Source organism: Rhinatrema bivittatum, chromosome 10 (assembly GCF_901001135.1).
Source record: "Rhinatrema bivittatum chromosome 10, aRhiBiv1.1, whole genome shotgun sequence".
NCBI classification, from domain to species: Eukaryota; Metazoa; Chordata; class Amphibia; order Gymnophiona; family Rhinatrematidae; genus Rhinatrema; species Rhinatrema bivittatum.
This window is the reverse complement of record NC_042624.1, coordinates 126,583,067-126,603,533: the sequence shown is the minus strand read 5'-3', so window position 1 is coordinate 126,603,533 and position 20,467 is coordinate 126,583,067. Positions and strand designations below refer to the sequence as shown.

The 20,467-nt window shown below is 47.4% G+C and overlaps 1 protein-coding gene across 4 annotated transcripts in view; it reads left to right on the top strand.

The window, feature by feature from the left end:
* SZT2 (SZT2 subunit of KICSTOR complex) overlaps positions 1-20,467 on the top strand; it is a 446,100-nt gene that overhangs the window by 326,604 nt on the left and 99,029 nt on the right. For all 4 annotated transcript variants that reach the window (XM_029618788.1, XM_029618789.1, XM_029618790.1 and 1 more), the window contains exons 55-58: positions 3,761-3,893; positions 7,373-7,500; positions 17,095-17,225; positions 17,386-17,568. In XM_029618788.1, coding sequence (XP_029474648.1) covers positions 3,761-3,893; positions 7,373-7,500; positions 17,095-17,225; positions 17,386-17,568 — 575 coding nt within the window. The remainder of the gene's footprint in view (positions 1-3,760; positions 3,894-7,372; positions 7,501-17,094; positions 17,226-17,385; positions 17,569-20,467) is intronic.

Genomic DNA, 20,467 nt, shown 5'->3' with positions numbered 1-20,467 from the left:
ACAGGATGGCCTGAAGAAAGGATTGGCGTGCAGGTTGCTGCCCTAGGGTGTCTACTGGGCAAGGTTGACGGTATTTCACTGGCAGCTCCGGATATGTCCCATTTTTGAAGGGAGCTAAACACTTGAATCCTCCAGTCAGGAAGGTTTGTCCTTCATGGAGTTTAAATTTGGTTCTCTGTGGCTTATGTGGTCTTCCCTTTGAGCCTCTCAAGTGGGCCACGTTGAAGGGACCTGACTCTCAAGATGGTTTTCCTAGTGGCGATCACCTCGGCAAGGCAGGTCTCGGAGCTTCAAGCATTATCGTGTCGGGAACCATATCTCCGTATTTCGGATTCGGGGATATCTCTAAGAACAGTGCCCTCGTTCCTGCCAAAGATGGTGTCAGGATTTCATTTGAATAAGTCGGTGGAGTTGCCTGCTTTCCCGAATTTGGATCCTGGTTCTCCTAAGGATCGGGATGTGCATAAATTGGATGTGCAGGTTCTCCTTCGCTATCTGGAGGTGACCAACGCTTTTCGGTTGTCTGATCATTTGTTTGTCTTATGGAGTGGCCCTAAGAAGGGTCAGAAGGCATCCAAAGCTACTGTTGCTAGGTGGTTGAAGGAGATCATTACCTCCACTTATATCTGTCTCGGCCACGCAATACCGGAAGATTTGAAGGCGCATTCCACCAGATCTCAGGCGGCTTCTTGGGCGGAGAGTCAGTTTGTCTCGCCGCAGGAGATTTGTAGAGCAGCCACTTGGAAATCGTTGCATACCTTTGCTAAGCAATACGGTGTGGATGTCTGGGATCCGGATGTCGACTGTTTTGGCAGCAGTGTTCTTTGAGCGGGACTCTCTAGGTCCCACCCCATTTAGGGCAGCTTGGGTACATCCCAGCAGTCTGGACTGATCCTGGTACGTGCAGGGAAAGGAATATTAGGTTCTTACCTGCTAATTTTCATTCCTGCAGTACCAAGGATCAGTCCAGACACCCGCCCTTGGAGCTTGGAGAATCCAGTATGTATAGTGATTTTTTACTCTGCAGAATTCTTTACAGTAATGGCCATTCGCGTGTACATATGTTCTGCGTTATACGTTTTTTTTTTTTTGTTGGCCAAGCAAATTGATGTAGCCATTGGTTATTACGTTTGGGGTTCTCTATCCTCTAATTTGATATCCTGCTATGGTATGGATAATACTGAAGGATCGCAGGTGGCACACCAAGTTAAGAGGGGGTGCCTTTCAGTTTTTTTGCTCTGACTCCATCTGCTGGAAGGGAGACACAACCCAGTGGTCTGGAGTGATCCTTGGTACTACAGGAACAAAAATTAGCAGATAAGAACCAATTCTCCTTTATTCCTGCTTATCAAAGCAGGTTACAGTAAAAAAAAAAAAAAACCATCAATTCACATGCAATCACAAAAAAACCCCAAAAACTCCAGCACCTGTTGGACAAGGGGAAAATTGAACTCAAGCCAAAAGCTACCAGTGTTGGGGGTAAGCACTCACCATGTGATGATGGGCCCTCCTCCTCCAGGGGAGTCCCTTCATGAACTGAAGGCTGCAGTAGTGAGCTCTGTCCACTCTGAATTCCTCTGCCTCTATCACTGCATTCATTATCAGGGTCACGGCTTAGTGTTTGCCCATTGTCAGGAGACGAGGAGGATTTCATGGTGTTTCAAACTCATCCCCTTCTAGACTTGCCTTAGCATACCTCCCCTCCAGAGGATCACTGCTACTCCAGGTTCTTGAATTAGCTGGCAATACTCTGTCAGTGTTCGGAAAGAAAAGGACCTGAGAACAGACATATTCAGGCTCCTTTAGGTCCTTCAATTGCCAGCAAATTCTGCAGCTCTCCTGGTTTTCAAACGTCTCCAGGATCTGCAGGTGAGGATGTGGCAGACACCTACATCATGCCTTCTGGTAGCCCAGAAACTGGACTTGAAATTTAGAGTTTTGGGTTGGTCCAATTGCTGCACTACTCTGTGGTGATAGAATCAATGTTGAAGCATGCTAATCACACTTGTGATAAATCCAGCATGTCCCCAGGGAATGACCTGAAGGCACTGGATGTATTTGGGAAAAAGATCTTCCAAGGTTCCATGCTGAGTACCTAGATTGTGGCTCTCCACCTCTACATGGTGCAGTATTTGCACAAATGTATCCAGAAGAAAAGACCCTTGACAGAATTGTTGAAGCCTGAACAGGTAGATTTTTGTTGTGCTGTGGAAGACATAGAGGAATGTGAGAAGCACCTCATCTATTCATATCCAAAGATTCAATACCATGGCCAGGACTTCAACTGTTTCTATAGGGGTGTAGGTGAGTGGCCTCCAAGAAGATATGCATGATTGTTTTGCTGATGAGAGAACAACCTATTTGGCTCAAGAGGTAGTGGCTCTGATTAAAGAGCATCAATCATCATTACAATTGTTATCAGTTGCAGCAGGAAACCAACCGATCCCTGTCTCTCTCTTCTTTAATAAACACACATTCTTCCAAAGACCTCCCTTCCATTCTTTTCCGCGTCATCTAGCTCTTTCTACTCTTCAGCAGCAGGTGATGTTATTAGAGGGGAAAGGCATCTGGATAAGATTCAACAGCAGATGGAGCCTATACTGACCACCAGTTTTTTTTACGAAGGCTTCAGTCTCAGAATGGCTGTGAATCACCAAGGAACTGTGAGTCCTGAGAACTGGTAGTAAAACTCCCGCTTACGCTTCTCTTGCCCTCCTCTGACCCAAGATTACAGTCTTCAAATCCATCCCTTCTCAATGGGCTCAACTGCAGTTGGAGGTGGAGTTTCGCTTCCAACAGACTTGCCCAAGGTCACAAGGAGCGACAGCAGGACTCGAACCCTGGTCTCCTGGTTCGTAGCCCACTGCTCTAACCACTAGGCGGCTACTCCTACTAACTTCTTCCTCAGTGCTACCCTCAGCTTGAGACCCACCATGCATAATGGTTAATTCATGCCTGCTTGTCAATGGAAAAAGCAAGTTTGCTTACCTGTAAAGTAGATTCTTCCTAGACAGCAGGATAAATTAGCCATTGTTAATATCTGCCTGCATCCCTAGCGAGTCAACTACCTTCCTAAAGCTTCTTAGTCTCTGGAAGAGACCGAGGGGCTCACAAAGCAGTGTCCATACATGGGAACTCCTGCACATCCTCAGAAAAGGTTTACTGAGCCATGAGAGCTGGGTCCTTACCAGCGCTGCTGGATGACATCACCCACACATAATCCTGCTGTCTGGGGAGAACCCTGTTTACAGGTAAGCAAATGTGTTTTCTCTTCTAGCAGGTCATATGTTCCTCCACATTCATTGTCAGATTGTTCCTTCCCTTCTGGTTCTTGTTCAGCACTTCATCCTTCTGTCTTTGCACTACTTGGCACTCTCTTTCCTTCATTCTCCTTCTCACCCAGTCAGGGCTGGTTCTTCCATTAGGCAAACTAGGTGGTCGCAAAATCCTGCCAAATCTAATGTGGAAGTAGCAGAATATAAATGTGGCCAGCTGTACCATAGCCAATGCCGTCAAAGAAGGGCGAGCTGTGCCTCTGGGGGAGCAGGGAGGAATGACCAAAGGTTTGCCTAGGACACCAAGTATGCTTGCACCAGCCCTGCAGCCAGAATTTAATCCCTCCTACCCCACGTTGCTGATTGTCCTTTCATCTACTCCCCTGATGACTTCTTCTCTCTGCCTCTGCACCCTTCTTCCTTTCTTCCCTCTCTCACCACTCTTTTCTGCCCCCTATTTATTCGGGATCCTCTCTCTCTGGCAGGCTGTCCATCTGTCCAGCAGTGCACTGTGGAGATGGTATCCCGGTTCCTTCTGCCTGCCCTTCTGACAGATTTGAGCAACCTAATAACATCTCTGGCAAATGACACAGCTGTCAAGGTGTTTAACCACATCTGGTAAGAAACCTTTCTACTTGCTTGGGATTGAAGAAAACGAAGGAGCAGAAAAGATGTTGGCAGATGAGGACGACTCGGGTTCCCCCACTCTCCTTCCTGGACTCGCCTCCTCCTCTCTGCCACTGCGGTCCCTCACTCTCCATCCCATACATGCTTGAATTCCTAGAACCTCTGCTGCACCCCACCCTGTTTCCTGACATTTCTTTCAGCCTCTCCCCCCTGTCCCCACCCTGTCAGCTTCATATGGTGACCCCTTGTCTTTAATAATGTGCCTCAAAGTCATTTTACCTGATCATGCAGCATCTCAAAGAGCCTCCAGACATCAACTGCTGGCTCTCTCCCCTCCCACCAGCTGTCAGCCCCCCTCTTTTCTCTGCTCTAAGGGAAACTCCCTCCCCTCCCCTCCCCCCAGCTGTCAGCTCCCATCGTTCTCTCCACACCGGAGAACTGCCTATATGTACCTAGCAGGTCCTCTCCAGGCTTCGTGCAGCTGGATATCGCTTCCTGCAGGGCTTTGTTCATCTACCTGCAGTGTTCCTTAGCCAAGCCCTACCCTTCCTCCCCTGCTGCCCAGACTCTCACCCTATACCACTATAACTGTTCCTCTTCATACCCCAGATCAGTCCAGGCTCCTGGGTTTTGCCTCCGTGCCAGCAGCTGCAAACAAAGAAAGGTTTCATTGATTCTGTCTCTGTATTTCTCTGTTTCCAGCAGATGATAGTGGTTTAAAACTTGCAGTGTGCAGTTTAAAAGATAAAGAAGAGAGGTTTCCAGTTCCTCCCAGTGTGTAGTTAAGTCCAAGTGCGGCCATGCCCCCTAGTTTGTGGTGGACAAGCAGGGGGTTGGTGACCCTTTGTGGAAGCTTATTCCTGGATCCCATGGGGTCATCCAGATCCCTCAGCCTCCACAAGGCCATTCATTTATGTATTTATTTATTTAAGGGTTTTTATATACCGCGGCTCGTTTGCAAACATCACCTCGGTTTACAATGAACATTAAATTAGCAACAAGCTTTACAATCCAACATATTTAAATAAAGATACATTGCTGAATACATACAATTAAAATACACTAAACTAGATGGTCAGTGCCATTGTTGGATTGGCACTGGCAGCTCTGCACATGAACATCCTGGCTAAGCAGGGAAGTATTTGCTTTCTTTTCTGTCTGAGTGTTGCTGCCTCACTGTGTGTTCTGGACTCTGGTGGGGTCGATTATGGTGCACTGAACTGCTCCCCTTCTAATTCCCTAATTCTCTGCGGGCTCAGTAAATGAGGTAATTTTAGCGGCATGCGGCTCTTGGCGATGCATGCTTAAGATTTATTTTATTTTATTTATTTATTTATTTTATTTAAACAGTTTTATATACCGACAACCGTTTGCACGTCGTGTCGGTTTACAAGTAACTTGGAACCAGGAATAGGCATTGCCTTTACAAGGAACAAAGAAAAGTTAAACACAGTAACGAGGTAAAAAAAAGGTAATTTAGATGAGCAGTTCAACTGGGTGTAAACAATAAATGGGTGGGGGGATGAGCAAACAATAACAAAAGGAGAAGGTAATATACAAGGTTCAATAAATAAACATTCCTAGGTATTGCTGGTAGTTGTTAGGGGGAAAGAAATCGGGAAAATGATGGCTGGCAGATGGCAAAGGTTAGAGAAAGGTCGCAGAGGGAGAGGGGTTGGCAAGCGAGGGTGAAGGGGGTAGGCTTGAAGGAAGAGCCATGTTTTGAGTTTCTTTGTGTGTGTGTGTCATCCTCCTCTTATCCCCTTAGGATCCATACAAGGGTTGTCACCCTCTTCCATTCTCCTCAGGCTCCGTTCGTGTGTGTGTGTCACCCTCCTCTTACCCCCTTAGGATCCATACAAGGGTTGTCACCCTCGTCCATTCTCCTCAGGCTCCGTACGTGTGTGTGTGTCACCCTCCTCTTACCCCCTTAGGATCCATACAAGGGTTGTCACCCTCTTCCATTCTCCTCAGGCTCCGTACGTGTGTGTGTGTCACCCTCCTCTTACCCCCTTAGGATCCATACAAGGGTTGTCACCCTCGTCCATTCTCCTCAGGCTCCGTACGTGTGTGTGTGTCACCCTCCTCTTACCCCCTTAGGATCCATACAAGGGTTGTCACCCTCGTCCATTCTCCTCAGGCTCCGTACGTGTGTGTGTGTCACCCTCCTCTTACCCCCTTAGGATCCATACAAGGGTTGTCACCCTCTTCCATTCTCCTCAGGCTCCGTACGTGTGTGTGTGTCACCCTCCTCTTACCCCCTTAGGATCCATACAAGGGTTGTCACCCTCGTCCATTCTCCTCAGGCTCCGTACGTGTGTGTGTGTCACCCTCCTCTTACCCCCTTAGGATCCATACAAGGGTTGTCACCCTCGTCCATTCTCCTCAGGCTCCGTACGTGTGTGTGTGTCACCCTCCTCTTATCCCCTTAGGATCCATACAAGGGTTGTCACCCTCGTCCATTCTCCTCAGGCTCCATACGTGTGTGTGTGTCACCCTCCTCTTATCCCCTTAGGATCCATACAAGGGTTGTCACCCTCTTCCATTCTCCTCAGGCTCCGTACGTGTGTGTGTGTCACCCTCCTCTTATCCCCTTAGGATCTGTACAAGGGTTGTCACCCTCTTCCATTCTCCTCAGGCTCCATACGTGTGTGTGTGTCACCCTCCTCTTATCCCCTTAGGATCCATACAAGGGTTGTCACCCTCTTCCATTCTCCTCAGGCTCCGTACGTGTGTGTGTGTCACCCTCCTCTTATCCCCTTAGGATCTGTACAAGGGTTGTCACCCTCTTCCATTCTCCTCAGGCTCCGTACGTGTGTGTGTGTCACCCTCCTCTTATCCCCTTAAGATCCATACAAGGGTTGTCACCCTCGTCCATTCTCCTCAGGCTCCATACGTGTGTGTGTGTCACCCTCCTCTTATCCCCTTAGGATCTGTACAAGGGTTGTCACCCTCTTCCATTCTCCTCAGGCTCCGTACGTGTGTGTGTGTCACCCTCCTCTTATCCCCTTAGGATCTGTACAAGGGTTGTCACCCTCTTCCATTCTCCTCAGGCTCCGTACGTGTGTGTGTGTCACCCTCCTCTTATCCCCTTAGGATCTGTACAAGGGTTGTCACCCTCTTCCATTCTCCTCAGGCTCCGTACGTGTGTGTGTGTCACCCTCCTCTTATCCCCTTAGGATCCATACAAGGGTTGTCACCCTCTTCCATTCTCCTCAGGCTCTATACATAGCTGTTTCACCCCCACCACCTTTGTGACCTGTCCAATTCTGTGCAGTGAATGTTGTGCCCTCCCATCCCCTCCCCAGCTCTCTGCATGGGTGTGCCACCCCTTCCTTTCCTCCCTCTCCCTCCTATCCCCCCGTCCTTGTGTCTGTACACCTCCCTCTCTATTACCGTACATTGATGTATTTTGTTCACATTTTGGGGGAATGTTTGGTGCAATAATTTTTGGGATTTTGTGTTTTCAGCTGTGCTCAGGGAGAGTCCTTCGTCCCGTTCTCTGTGACTCAGCACTTCTCTTCTCCGCCAGCTTCTTCCAGACACTTCATTGTCTTAGGGCGAAACTTCCATCAGTGGCGTTACAGCTCAGAGCAAGGTACACGGTTTTCTGTGCAGTGGGGGACTGTGGCCCATATGTCCATATGATATTTCAGGGAGTCCTGCCCAAGGGTGAGAGTATCATGCTAACAACTAAAATTATATGAAAGATGCTGGTAAAAATAAAACGTTTAATACACAGGAAATGTTTTAAGATGCAGGCTGCTATCCTCTGAAGAAGGGCTATTAGTAGTCCTGAAGGCTTGTGTTTTAAAACATTTCAAAGCCAAACAATGGTAGTATTTATATCCAATTATTATTTTATTTCTTTGTTCTGAAAAATTGTTCATATCATTCTATACTGTGTTACCAAGCACTCATGATAATGGATTCTTCTCCATGGACAAGGAAGATCAGTCACTCGCCCAAGTGGATAACTTCATCTGCCAGTACTAAGATGAGTTGGAAAGGCTTTGTGCTCATGTGCACCTAGCAGCAAGCAGCCACACACTGCACTGGGCCTTTTTCCTCAGAACAAGACAGCTACATTTTTAAGAAATGCCATGCTGGGTCAAACCAAGGTCCATCGAGCCCAGCATCCTGTCTCCAACAGTGACCAGTCCGGGTCACAAGTTTCCTGCAGATCCCCAAGTCTACCTGGCTAATACCTGTTTATGGACTTTTCCTTCGGAAACTTGTCCAACATTTTTTAAAGTATAGGGTGAAAAATACCTTACTTGCTAATAGCTGTCCGGCATTTACTGTAAAGGCATCTGCCACCTCTTAGGCAATGCCCTTACTAAATATCTATACCGTTGTTAATTTGAAATCTCAAATACTTTTTATAGTTTTTGTTTTTGGAATGCACTTAAAAAATGTTCAAAGAAGTTCCAAGAAAGTTCAGATGGAATTCAAATAATTCTTATATTACATTCAGAAACCCTCTCCATAGCAAGGGAGTCGGTTAGACCATTAGATGACAGAGGGGTTAAAGGGGCTCTTAGGGAATATAAGTCCATTGCAGAAAGACTAAATGAATTCTTTGCTTCCGTGTTTACTAATGAGGATGTTGGGGAGATACCAGTTCCGGAGATGGTTTTCAGGGGTGATGAGTCAGATGAACTGAACGAAATCACTATGAACCTGGAAGATGTAGTAAGCCAGATTGACAAACTAAAGAGTAGCAAATCACCTGGACCTGAAGGAACTCAAAAATGAAATTTCTGATCTATTACTTAAAATTTGTAACCTATCATTAAAATCATCCATTGTACCTGAAGACTGGAGGGTGGCCAATGTAACCCCAATATTTAAAAAAGGCTCCAGGGGCAATCCGGGTAACTATAGACCAGTGAGCCTGACTTCAGTGCCGGGAAAAATAGTGGAAACTATTCTCAAGATCAAAATCGTAGAGCATATAGAAAGACATGGTTTAATGGAACACAGTCAACATGGATTTACCCAAGGGAATTCTTGCCTCACAAACCTGCTTCACTTTTTTGAAGGGGTTAATAAACATGTGGATAAAGGTGAACCGGTAGATGTGGTGTATTTGGATTTTCAGAAGGCGTTTGACAAAGTCCCTCATGAGAGGCTTCTAAGAAAACTAAAAAGTCATGGGATAGGAGGCGATGTCCTTTCCTGGATTACAAACTGGCTAAAAGACAGGAAACAGAGAGTAGGATTAAATGGTCAATTTTCTCAGTGGAAAAGGGTAAACAGTGGAGTGCCTCAGGGATCTGTATATAGATCGGTGCTTTTCAATATATATATAAATGATCTGGAAAGGAATAAGACGAGTGAGGTTATCAAATTTGCGGATGATACAAAATTATTCAGAGTAGTTAAATCACAGGCAGACTGTGATACATTACAGGAGGACCTTGCAAGACTGGAAGATTGGGCATCCAAATGGCAGATGAAATTTAATGTGGACAAGTGCAAGGTGATGCATATAGGGAAAAATAACCCTTGCTGTAGTTACACGATGTTAGGTTCCATATTAGGAGCTACCACCCAGGAAAAGGATCTAGGTGTCATAGTGGATAATACTTTAAAATCGTCGGCTCAGTGTGCTGCGGCAGTCAAAAAAGCAAACAGAATGTTGGGAATTATTAGGAAGGGAATGGTTAATAAAACGGAAAATGTCATAATGCCTCTGTATCGCTCCATGATGAGACCGCACCTTGAATACTGTGTACAATTCTGGTCGCCGCATCTCAAAAAAGATATAGTTGCGATGGAGAAGCTACAGAGAAGGGCAACCAAAATGATAAAGGGGATGGAACAGCTCCCCTATGAGGAAATGCTGAAGAGGTTAGGGCTGTTCAGCTTGGAGAAGAGACGGCTGAGGGGAGATATGATAGAGGTCTTTAAAATCATGAGAGGTCTAGAACTAGTAGATGTGAATCAGTTATTTACACTTTCAAATAATAGAAGGACTAGGGGGCACTCCATGAAGTTAGCAAGTAGCACATTTAAGACTAATCAGAGAAAATTCTTTTTCACTCAATGCACAATAAAGCTCTGGAATTTGTCGCCAGAGGATGTGGTTAGTGCAGTTAGTGTAGCTGGGTTCAAAAAAGGTTTGGATAAGTTCTTGGAGGAGAAGTCCATTAACTGCTATTAATCAAGTTTACTTAGGGAATAGACACTGCTATTAATTGCATCAGTAGCATGGGATCTTCTTAGTGTTTGGGTAATTGCCAGGTTCTTGTGACCTGGTTTTGGCCTCTGTTGGAAACAGGATGCTGGGCTTGATGGACCCTTGGTCTGACCCACATGGTAATTTCTTATGTTCTTATGAAAGAAAATAGCAAACCATATCACTATTCCCTGCTGACTGCAACTTAATTTGAGATTTCAAATTAACGGTATATGTGTTTAGTAAGGGCATTGCCTAAGAGGTGGCAGATGTCTTCACATTACATACCGGACAGTTGATATTAGCAAGTAAGATATTTTTCACCCTGTACCTTTGGCTTTTGTCTATCCAGTATTAAAAGGGTGATTTTTGTTTAGAGGCAATTTTTGTAGATAGCAACATCTTTTAAACCCACGTCCTCTGGCAACAGATCCCACAGCTTGGCTGTGCATGGAGTGAAAAATTACTTTCTGTGATTTTGTTTGACTCTGCAGGTTGTTAGTTTCATGGGCTGTCCCCTTGTTAGTGTCACTCGTGATTTTATAAACGTCTCTCCTGCCCCAGCTTGCGCAGCCTCTCATCCCCTTTATCATTTTTTCCCCCACCTCTTCTGCTGTGACATTGAGATGAGAGAACCAGAACTGCGGTTCCACCATAGATCAGCAGAGGCAATAATGATGCTCTCTGTATTATTCTCCATTCATTTCCAAATAAGTCCACTCATTTTATTTCTTTTTTCACCACTGCCACACACTGAGCTGAGAATTATTAATTTTCCCTATGTGCATCACTTTGTACTTTCCACATTAAACTTCAGCTGCCAGTCTTCTAATCTCACAAAGTCCTTCTGCAATTCCTGAAATGTGCTATTATTTTAACAATAATTTCGATCACCTCATTTGTCATTCCCTTTTCCAGATCATTAATAAATATGTTAAACAGCACAGGGTTCCAGTACAGATCCCTGGGGAACTCTACTACTGAGCTTTCTCCATTTGGAAAACTGATCATTTAGTCCTACTGTTTGGTTCCTGTCTTTTAACAAGTTAGCAATTGTTGCAAAACAGGGGTTTTGAATGCTCCGTGGTTTATTCTGCCTTTGACATGTTTTCCCCAGAGAGTTCATTTGCTCTGTGCTGGCCTGCAGGTGGTATTCGACCTCTGTACTGCAGTTCAAGCAAAGACTTTGCATGCTGCCTTGACTCAGAAGGGGACTTGAACAGCATAAACATCCCAGGAGCCTTGAGGAAATGTAAAACTGAAATATCCTGCAATGCCATTGGCCAAAAATCAATGATCAGTCAGAAGGCCATTGGTGATAAAGCTATCCTTAGTACTTTGTACATTAATTGGCCCTGAGGGCTCTGGAAGTCTCCAGTCTCAGCTGGGAGTGCAGAGGGAGCAGATCAGACCTTGTGGCCGGCCTATTTCCTGACCTCCCCAGGCATTAAATAAGTAGTGTAAAGTGTTTAGTTACCTTTTACTGTTTATCTGTTCCTGTTTACAGATTAAATCTTTTCTCCATTCCCTATATCCACTTTTTGTTAATAAATGTAATAATTTGTTAGCTCTGCCTATCTCACATTGACTAACAATTCCGGTACTGTGTGTATTTGGTCTATGGGTGTTTTTCTAGGAGCTCTGTTACCCTTGGGTCCAAAACGATGGTTTCCGCCAGAAGACTTCTTTGGTTGCAGAACTGGTCTGCTGATGTTCCCTCAAAGGTTCAGCTTGGGGCATTGCCATTCAAGGGCAGGCTTCTTTTTGGTGAGGACTTGGATCAGCTGATTAAGCTGTTGGGAGAGAATAAGGTTCACAAATTGCCGGAGGACAAGCCCAAGGGGGTCTAAGGGATCCTTTCAGTCTCGCTCCCGGTTTCAGGGGTAAAGGCGTTTCAGGCAGAGTAAAACTCCGGTAACTGGTCAGCGGCAAGCCTCAGAGAGGTCGCAGTCCTGGAGTCAGTCCTTTTGGACCCACAGACCAGGCAGGGATGTGGGTTCAGCTCCGCCAGGGTTCTGGCGGAGCTGAACCCTCACAATAAAGCAAGGCTGGCCCACTCCTCTGTCCCGGTGATAGGAGGTCGTCTTTCTCATTTTTACGAGGAGTGGGCCAAGATCACGTCGGACCAGTGGATTCTAAGCGTGATAGAATTCTTTACAGTTTGCTCACCCACTGCGAAGCCTCTTCATGGTGTCTCCCTGTGCCATGATGGAAAAGAAGCAAATCGTGCTTCAGACTCTCGATCGGCTGCATCAGCTGGGGGCCATAGTTCCAGTACCTCTGCAGGAGCAAAGAATGGGTCATTTTTCCATTCATTTTGTGGTGTCCAAAAAGGACAGGGTGTTCTGCCCAATACTGGACTTAAAGAAGGTGAATCTGACTCTCAAAGTTCTTTGTTTTTGAATGGAAACTTTGCTTTCCTTCATTGCGGCGGTTTGAAGAGGAGAGTTTTTGGCATCCCAGGATCTGGCTGAGGCTTATCTGCATCTCTGGATCCATCCAGACCATCCGAGGTATGTCTGGTTCATGGTTTTAGGAGAGCATTTTCAATTTTGCACCCTTCCGTTTGGCTTGGCGACAGCTTCCCGGACCTTCACCAAAGTGATGGTGGTGATGGCGGTGGCCCTTAGAAAAGAGGGGCATGCTTGTACACCCATATCTTGGATGGCTGGCAGATTCGAGCAAAGTCGGAAGACCTGTGCAAGCAGGCGGTGGAGGTAGTGATGCGCCGCTTGCAGTCGGGTTAGATATTGAACTTATCCAAGAGCCAGCTTCTCTCCTCCCAAGTATTGGAATTTCTGGGAGCACGTTTCGATACCTGATTGGGGAAGGTCTTTCTCACAGAGAAGTGTATGCTCAAGTTATAGTCCCAGGTGTGGAGTCTCTTACATGTGCCCAGGGTATGGGATTACTTACAGGTTCACGGCTCCATGGCATCTACCTTGGAACTCGTTCCCTGGGCAGATTCATGGGAAACCTCTGGCATCACATCCAAATGTGGTGCATGTTCTCAGGGGAGCGAAGCATTTGTGGCCTCCTCCTAGATCAGTATGTACCTCTTAGAGTCTTAATTTGGTTCTCAAAGGCATGTGTGTGGCGCCATTTGAGCCTCTTAAAAGGGCTACCTTAAATTATCTCGCTTTGAAGGTGGTTGTCCTGGTGGCTATTTGTTTCACCAGAAGGGTCTGTGAACTTCAAGCCCTGTTCTGCAGGGAGCCTTTCTTACAGATCTCAGATTCGGGGGTCTCGTTGAAGATGGTTCGTTCTTTTCTACCTAAGGTAGTTTTGGCGTTCCACTTAAGTCAATCAGTGGAACTTCCGGCTTTTCCAAATCTGGAGCCGGGAATGCCTCATGCTGAGGACCTAAGGCATTTGGATATCAGTCACGCCTTGTTACGTTACCTGGAGGTTATTAACAGTTTCAAATTGTTAGATCACCTTTTTGTGCTGTGGAGTGATGCAAAAAGGTGTCAGAAGGCTGTGAAAGTCATGATTGCAAGTTGGTTGAAGGAGGCCATTGGTTCTGCTTACATTTGTTGCAGTCGTCCTGTCCTGGAGGGGTTAAGGGTTCATTCAACCCAGGCCCAGGCAGCCTCCTGGGCAGAATGTCAGCTAGTGTCCCTGTAACTTGGAAATCTTTGCATCCCTTTGCCAGACTCTATAGATTGGACATTCAGGCATCGGAAGTTGCTAGTTTCAGAGAGAGCGTTCTTCGAGTGGGACTCTCACAGTCCCACCCAGTTTAGGGAAGCTTTGGTACATCCCAGGAGTCTGGACTGATCTGGATACGAACAAGGAAAGGAAAATTGGTTCTTACCTGCTAATGTTCATTCCTGTAGTACCACAGATCAGTCCAGAGTCCCGCCCAAGGGGTGTGTGCTTTTGGAGAGTCCGCTCAATCTGTCTTTTTGTCTGTTGTCCTCATTGTCTGAAGAATGGCACAGGCTTCTACTTCTCCGTGACATTTTCAGATCATTTATGGTTATATGTTGTTTGTCCTCTGCTCGTTTGAGAGGGGTTGCATCTAAAATTTGTTAGGGGTGTTTTTACTGTATCAGCTTGGGTACATAGTAATACTGAGGGACTGCAGGTGCTACCCCAGGTTATATGCCAGTGGCTGTAGGAGTCTGGATTGATCTGTGGTACTACAGGAAGGAAAATTAGCAGCTAAGAACCAATTTTCTGACATCCTCTTCAGTAAACACTGAAGCAAAGAAAACCCTTAGTTAGAAAAAAGTAAGGAGGTAGCAGAAGCGAGACCTAGCGGCACCTGCTTAAAGTGCCCTATTCAAGTAATTCAATGACTAGTGTTGGAGTTGCCAGAGTGGATGGAAAAATAGATGATATGAAATATCAGACGTCTTAGTGGAAATGCAGGCAAATTTGTGGCTGAGTCTGTCTGGCAGATTGCAAGCTCTATAATAATTAGAAGTCCTAATAAAAATACAGACACTCACATAGTCTGGTCTGCCTGGCAGGCAATGCACTTACATCAACTGGTTTAGAGCAGTGGTTGGTGGTGACAGTACAGTCTGGAAAGGCCATGGAGACCTACTGAGTCAGAGGCTTAGACAAGAGCCACACTGGTGGTGGTGGTGGCTGCTTAGATTATTATGGGAGAAGAATGGTGCTAGGATGAACTAAGCATGAGCTCTTATACTCTCATTTACCCAAAAGAAGAAGACCATGAAAAGAATAAAGAGTGGTATCTACAAACGGGCCTCACACTATGGCTAGCAACAGGGAAATATCCTTGGCAATGTGGACAAGCATAAAAGGGCAGACTTTTTGCCATCATCTGTTCTAAGGTATAGAGTTAAAAGATGTGTCAGCCAGACAAATCTTCAGGGTTGAACTTAGAGAAGTTCTGGCAGCTCTGCTTGCTGACCTTTTCAATGCTTTGTAAGAGTTATCAATAGTTCCAGAGGACTGGAGACAGGCTGATAGGGAAATAAGGCGTAGGCTGGGAACCACAGACTGGTTAGTCTGACCTCTGGGATGAGCACATTTATTTATTTAGAAGCTTTTATATACCGATGGACGTTGGGAGCATCTCATCGGTTCACATCAAACACATTAATGGAATCGCTGCTAAAACAGAGGATAGTGCAGTTTTTTTAATCCAGTGGTTTGCAAGATTTGAGGCAGCTTGGTTTTACCACAGGTAAATCTTGTCAGACAAGTCTGATCAATTTCATTGATTGGGTGAGCAGAGTTTTATTGAGGGAAGAGTGCTGGACATAGTGTACTTGGATTTCAGCAAGGCCTTTGGCACGGTTACACATAGGAGCTTTATATTGGAGTGTGTCTGGTATGATTGTAGCGATCGTGTGTACTGAAGTTTGGGGTGTTTCGTTTGCATACAAGGGGGAAATTACTGTTTAAATGAGGATTTGCTTAACCACTGTCTGGAATGTTTAACTGTTGCTCCCATCTCTGTACCTTTTCTGTGCTTGTGGAATTGAAGTCTTCACAATAAAAAAAAAATGGAGTGCCTTTAGTATGGGACCTAGAGTGATTGAGTGGAGAGATGACAAGTGGTAGTGGTAAATGGAGTTTGAGTAGGAGGGCATTACTAGTGCTATGCCTTAGGGCTCAGTCCTTGGACCAGTTCTTTTCAATATTTTCATAAGCAACATAGTGAAAGGATTATCAGGAAAACATGAGGGATCTAGTAAAGCTGAAGGAATGGTCTAAGATCTGGCAGCTAAGATTTAGTGATAAGAAAAAATGCAAAATTATGCATTTAGGATGCAAAACTCAAGGGAGAGCTACAACATAGGAGGTAAAATTCTTCTAAGCACGAAAGAGGAGCAGGATCTGGAGGTGATTGTATCTGATGGTCTCAATGTGGCCAGACAGGTGGATAAGGTGATAGCAATAGCCAGATGGATGCTTGGCTGCATAGGGAGAGGACTGGTCAGCAGAGAAAGGGAGGAGATATTGCCCCTGTATAGGTCCCTGGTGAGACCTCACTGGGAATACTGAGTACAGTTCTGGAGACGCAACCTTCAATAGGATACAAACAGGATGGAGATTATGCAGAGGTGGCTACTGAAATGGGCAGTGGTCTTCATCATAAAGCATATGGGGATAGACTTAAAGATCTAAACAATCTCTAGGAAAGGGGAGATAGGGGAGATATGATAGAGGCATTCAAATATCTCAAAGGTTTCCATGCATAGGAAGTGAGCCTTTTACAATGGAAAGGAGGCTCTAGAACGAGAGGTCACAAGATGAACGTGAAAGGGGTAGACCCAGGAGTAATCTTAGGAAATATTTCTTTTCAGACAGGGTGGTGGATGCATGGAACGGCCTCCTATTGGAAGTGATAGAGACAAAAACCGTATCTGAATTCAGGAAAGCATGGGATAAATACAGGGGATCTCTGAGGGGGAGTGATAGGGATTATAAAGATGAATAGTTGGTGTGGATGGGGACAGTATGGGCTTTTTTGCCATCATGTTTCTATGAAATTATTCCCCTGAGCTGGTAAATATTGTCTGAGCAAATCATTGCCTGCCCAAAACTGAGCCACAGCACTGGAAGTGTTCCCGGGTAAGTCCAGTCACATAAGTCACTGTCCTAGAGTTGTCAGGATAAGTGCTACTGAATATCTGGATAAAGCTGCCCTAGTAAGCTTTGGAATATGGACTCCCATGTTGTTCTGGCATCGATTTCCTTAAGCCTGGCCTCATATGAGATAGTAAAAGATGGGTGGGATTTCTTAGGAGATACTTGGATGATGGGTGGGATCTCTGTAACCAGTCATAGTCACAACTTTCTCCTCACTTTGTTGGAAGGTCCTGTGATAGTCGATCTAATTCTGTATAATTCCAGCCCTTGCAGAAAACAGCAACACAAAACTGCTCTCTGCTTCTGGATCGCAGACCCCACTCTCCTGCACCCCTGAGTTACAGATCATCTCTCTGCATCCCTAACCCCTCTCTGGTCCTCTCCCGCTACCCCTGACCAGTCACATTCATCTTATGTCCTGATCTCTGGCAGCTCGTAAGGGATTTCAGCGCTTCGAGGCCATGGAGATTGTATCGTCAGACAGGAGCTCAGACTCGTCGGCTTCAGGGAAGGATCTGGTGCCACGACAGAGGTTTCTCCTCATTGATATTGTTGATAAAAAGGTAATGTATGCCCTAGTTAAATGTCTTACCCCAGCTTCTCTCTCTCTCTTCTTTCTACCATTTTGTTTTTTCTTGTTCCTCCCTTTCTCTTGCCTTCTCTCACTGTCTCCCCATTCTCTCTGTGCCCTCACTGCTTCTCACGTTTTCTTTCTCCCCACAGTTGACCCTGTACACCTACAATTGGTCCTCGGATCTGGGTGCATCCCTCAGCCGCTCCCTGACGCGTCTGCTTCAGTGGCAGAACGCTCGCGCCCACATCGTGCACTGCCTGATCACTCAGAAGCTGGGCCTTTTCCACCACTACTGCTTCTCCGAGATACCATGGCATGAGGATCCCAAGCAGGTAACCACTCCTCAGCCCTTTCATTGCCTTCTCACCTCCTCTCTAATACGTTTGACACTTTTTTCTATTCCGCATCCTTTCAGGTAACCTTGGATTGCATTTCTCATTGTTCTGTGGAAAGCAGATGGACTCTTATGGGGGAATAAGGCAGCTTCAGTTGTAATTGTGTCCTTCCATTCTCTTCTAGGCCTTTTCTTCCTTCTCTCTGTGGAAACATGAGGCGGCAGTGAGCTGATGATCATTATTTATTTATTTAAAAATGTTTCTATACCGTTGCTAAGTTAAATACCGTCGCAACGGTTTACATGTAGGCACATATTTAATGTAGGTAAGTGTACTATAGTACATTCTAACAGGTGCCGTCAAAGGTTCGGTTACAATATATCATTAGACATAGACATTAGTGAAGTAGTTCCTGACCAATTGTACCAAGGTACTTACACTGGCACCAGTCACTAATCTGGTTTAGAGCAGCAGAAGCCAAAAAAGAGAAGGGTGAAAGGTTTCCTGAAGCTTCTTAGTCAGCAGTACCCACTGGGTACCACCCATTCCCTGTACGTACCTGGATCAGTCCAGACAGTGGGTTATGTCCCCAATCCAGCAGATGGAGTCAGCACAAGCTTTGAGGGGGCGTCACCATATGTACTACTACCCCCTCTGCAGGAGCCCAGTATCTTCTGACTCCAGCAGATGCGAGTAGGGGAATCAGGCTTCCCCTCCTTTTCCTTCACTTTCTTGCTTGATTATGGCTTGTTGTTGTCTTTTTCTGTGGATCAAGTTTGTATTAAGTTTAAAAAAAAAAAAAAAAAAAAAGGCAGAGTTCTTTCAACTCCTGGGGAGTGGCTTATCTTCCTTGTCTCTTCTCTGCGGCCTTGCTGTTTATTTCTCGTTGCAGCCAGGGGTAAGTTTGTTTTTCCTTTGTAGTTTTTTCCTTCACAGCTCAGCCCCCGGTGCCCGCGAAAGCCGGTGGAGCCGGCCTCTTCGCTCTTTACTCCCTCACCCGCGGCCATTTTACAGCTCCTCATGGGCTGCTGAGCCATTTAGGGAAAGATGTCTGGGGCGGGTCGTGTGGCCGGGAAGGCCCCCCCCCGCGGCACCCTCCTCTATTTTCAGACAGCGGGCAGTGCGGGCCGACCGGGCCCCCCCGCAGCGGCGCCTTTGTGCGCGTGGCCCCCCCCCCCCGTGGCTTTTTTTCTTTTCTCCTGCAGCGATCCCGATGCCGCGGCCGTCCCGCTGTGCGGCCTGCGGAGACCCGGGGTCCCGGATTTCCCGGGAGGGCATCTGTGCACGATGCCTTCCCGGGGGGGAAGGTACCTCACAGTCCCTGACTGATTTCTCTTTTTTGCCCGGGCGGTGCGGGCCGGCCACTCCGCCATTTTTGGCGGGAACGGCGGCCATTTTACATTCTGAGCGCCCTGAGGCGCAGGCCACGAGGGGGAACGGATCCCTGGAGGCCACGAGGGAGAACGGATCCCTGGAGGACTCTACCAGCGGGGGTATTCCCCCGATTTTGGTGCAGGAACCAAGCACCCAGAGCCAGGGAGCAGGAACCACGCCGCCCCCGAAGCGCACCCGAGCAGGCCGGGGTTCTCTCCGGAGTTTATCCTGCTCATGCATACCGCTTATCTGCAGGGGCTGGAAGCACCTGTGGGACCCCCCCCCCCTCCTAAGATCCCTCGGATGTCGCCCTCGACGCCGGCCCCCCCCGACCCTCCGGGAGTGGGGGCCTCCCGCCTTCCTACCCGGGTCCGATCCACGCCCGCGGCAGTGGGGGCGGTGCCAGACCCAGCGAGACATGGACTTGACCTCCCGGACGGGGGACAAGGGGACGGCACACAGGAGGGGGATGATCCGCGTACCCTACGCCTCTTCCAGAGGGAAGAGCTGGACGACCTCATCCCGCAGATCATCCAAGAATTAGATTTGGATCCGCCACCAGACCCGCCTGCCCCAGTAGCTCCCGCTGTCATCACTTCTTCAAGGAAGGGAGATCCTGTCCTGGCGGCACTCCGGCCGAGGGCTCGGGCTTTTCCCATTCATGACTCGTTTTTACAACTTCTCACCAGGGAATGGGACACCCCGGAGGCCTCCCTGAAGAGCAGCCGGGCTATGGAAAAGCTGTACCCGCTCCCCGAAGATTTTCTGGACCTCATCAAGGTCCCAAAGGTGGACTCCGCAGTGTCGGCGGTCACGAAGAGGACGACTATCCCAGTGACGGGAGGTGCGGCGTTGCGGGACACACAGGATCGTAAGTTGGAAGTTTTCCTTAAGCGGGTTTTCGAGGTCTCCGCTCTGGGTATGCGGGCGGTGATGTGCAGTTCGCTTGCCCAGCGGGCTAGTCTCCTTTGGGTGCAACAACTCCTCACGTCTCAGAACCTGCCGTCCGATGAGGCTGCCCAGGCAGATCGGCTAGAAGCCGCAGTGGCGTATGGGGCGGACGCCTCGTACGACCTTTTTCGGGTCCTCACAAGATCCATGGTTTCGGTAGTGGCAGCACGACGACTACTGTGGCTACGCAATTGGGCGTCTGATACGTCCTCTAAGTCCAGTCTGGGCTCTCTTCCCTTCAGGGGCAAGTTCCTCTTCGGGGAGGATTTGGACCAGATCATCAAGTCCCTGGGGGAGAACGCTGTTCATCGGCTGCCGGAGGATAGGTTTCGACCATCCAGAGCGTTTTCTTCTTCTCGGACCAGAGCCAGAGCGCAACGGCGCTACAGGGGCTACAGACAGACGGGCTCCCGGCCATCCGCCCCCAGGTCTCAGCCCTGGTTGCGCGCCTTCCGCGGGCATCGGCCCGCACGCACTACTCCCGGAACCGGGAACCCCTATACCAAGTCTTCACAATGATGCCAGTCTCGCCCACTCCCCTGTCCCCAGGATTGGGGACCGACTAACGTAT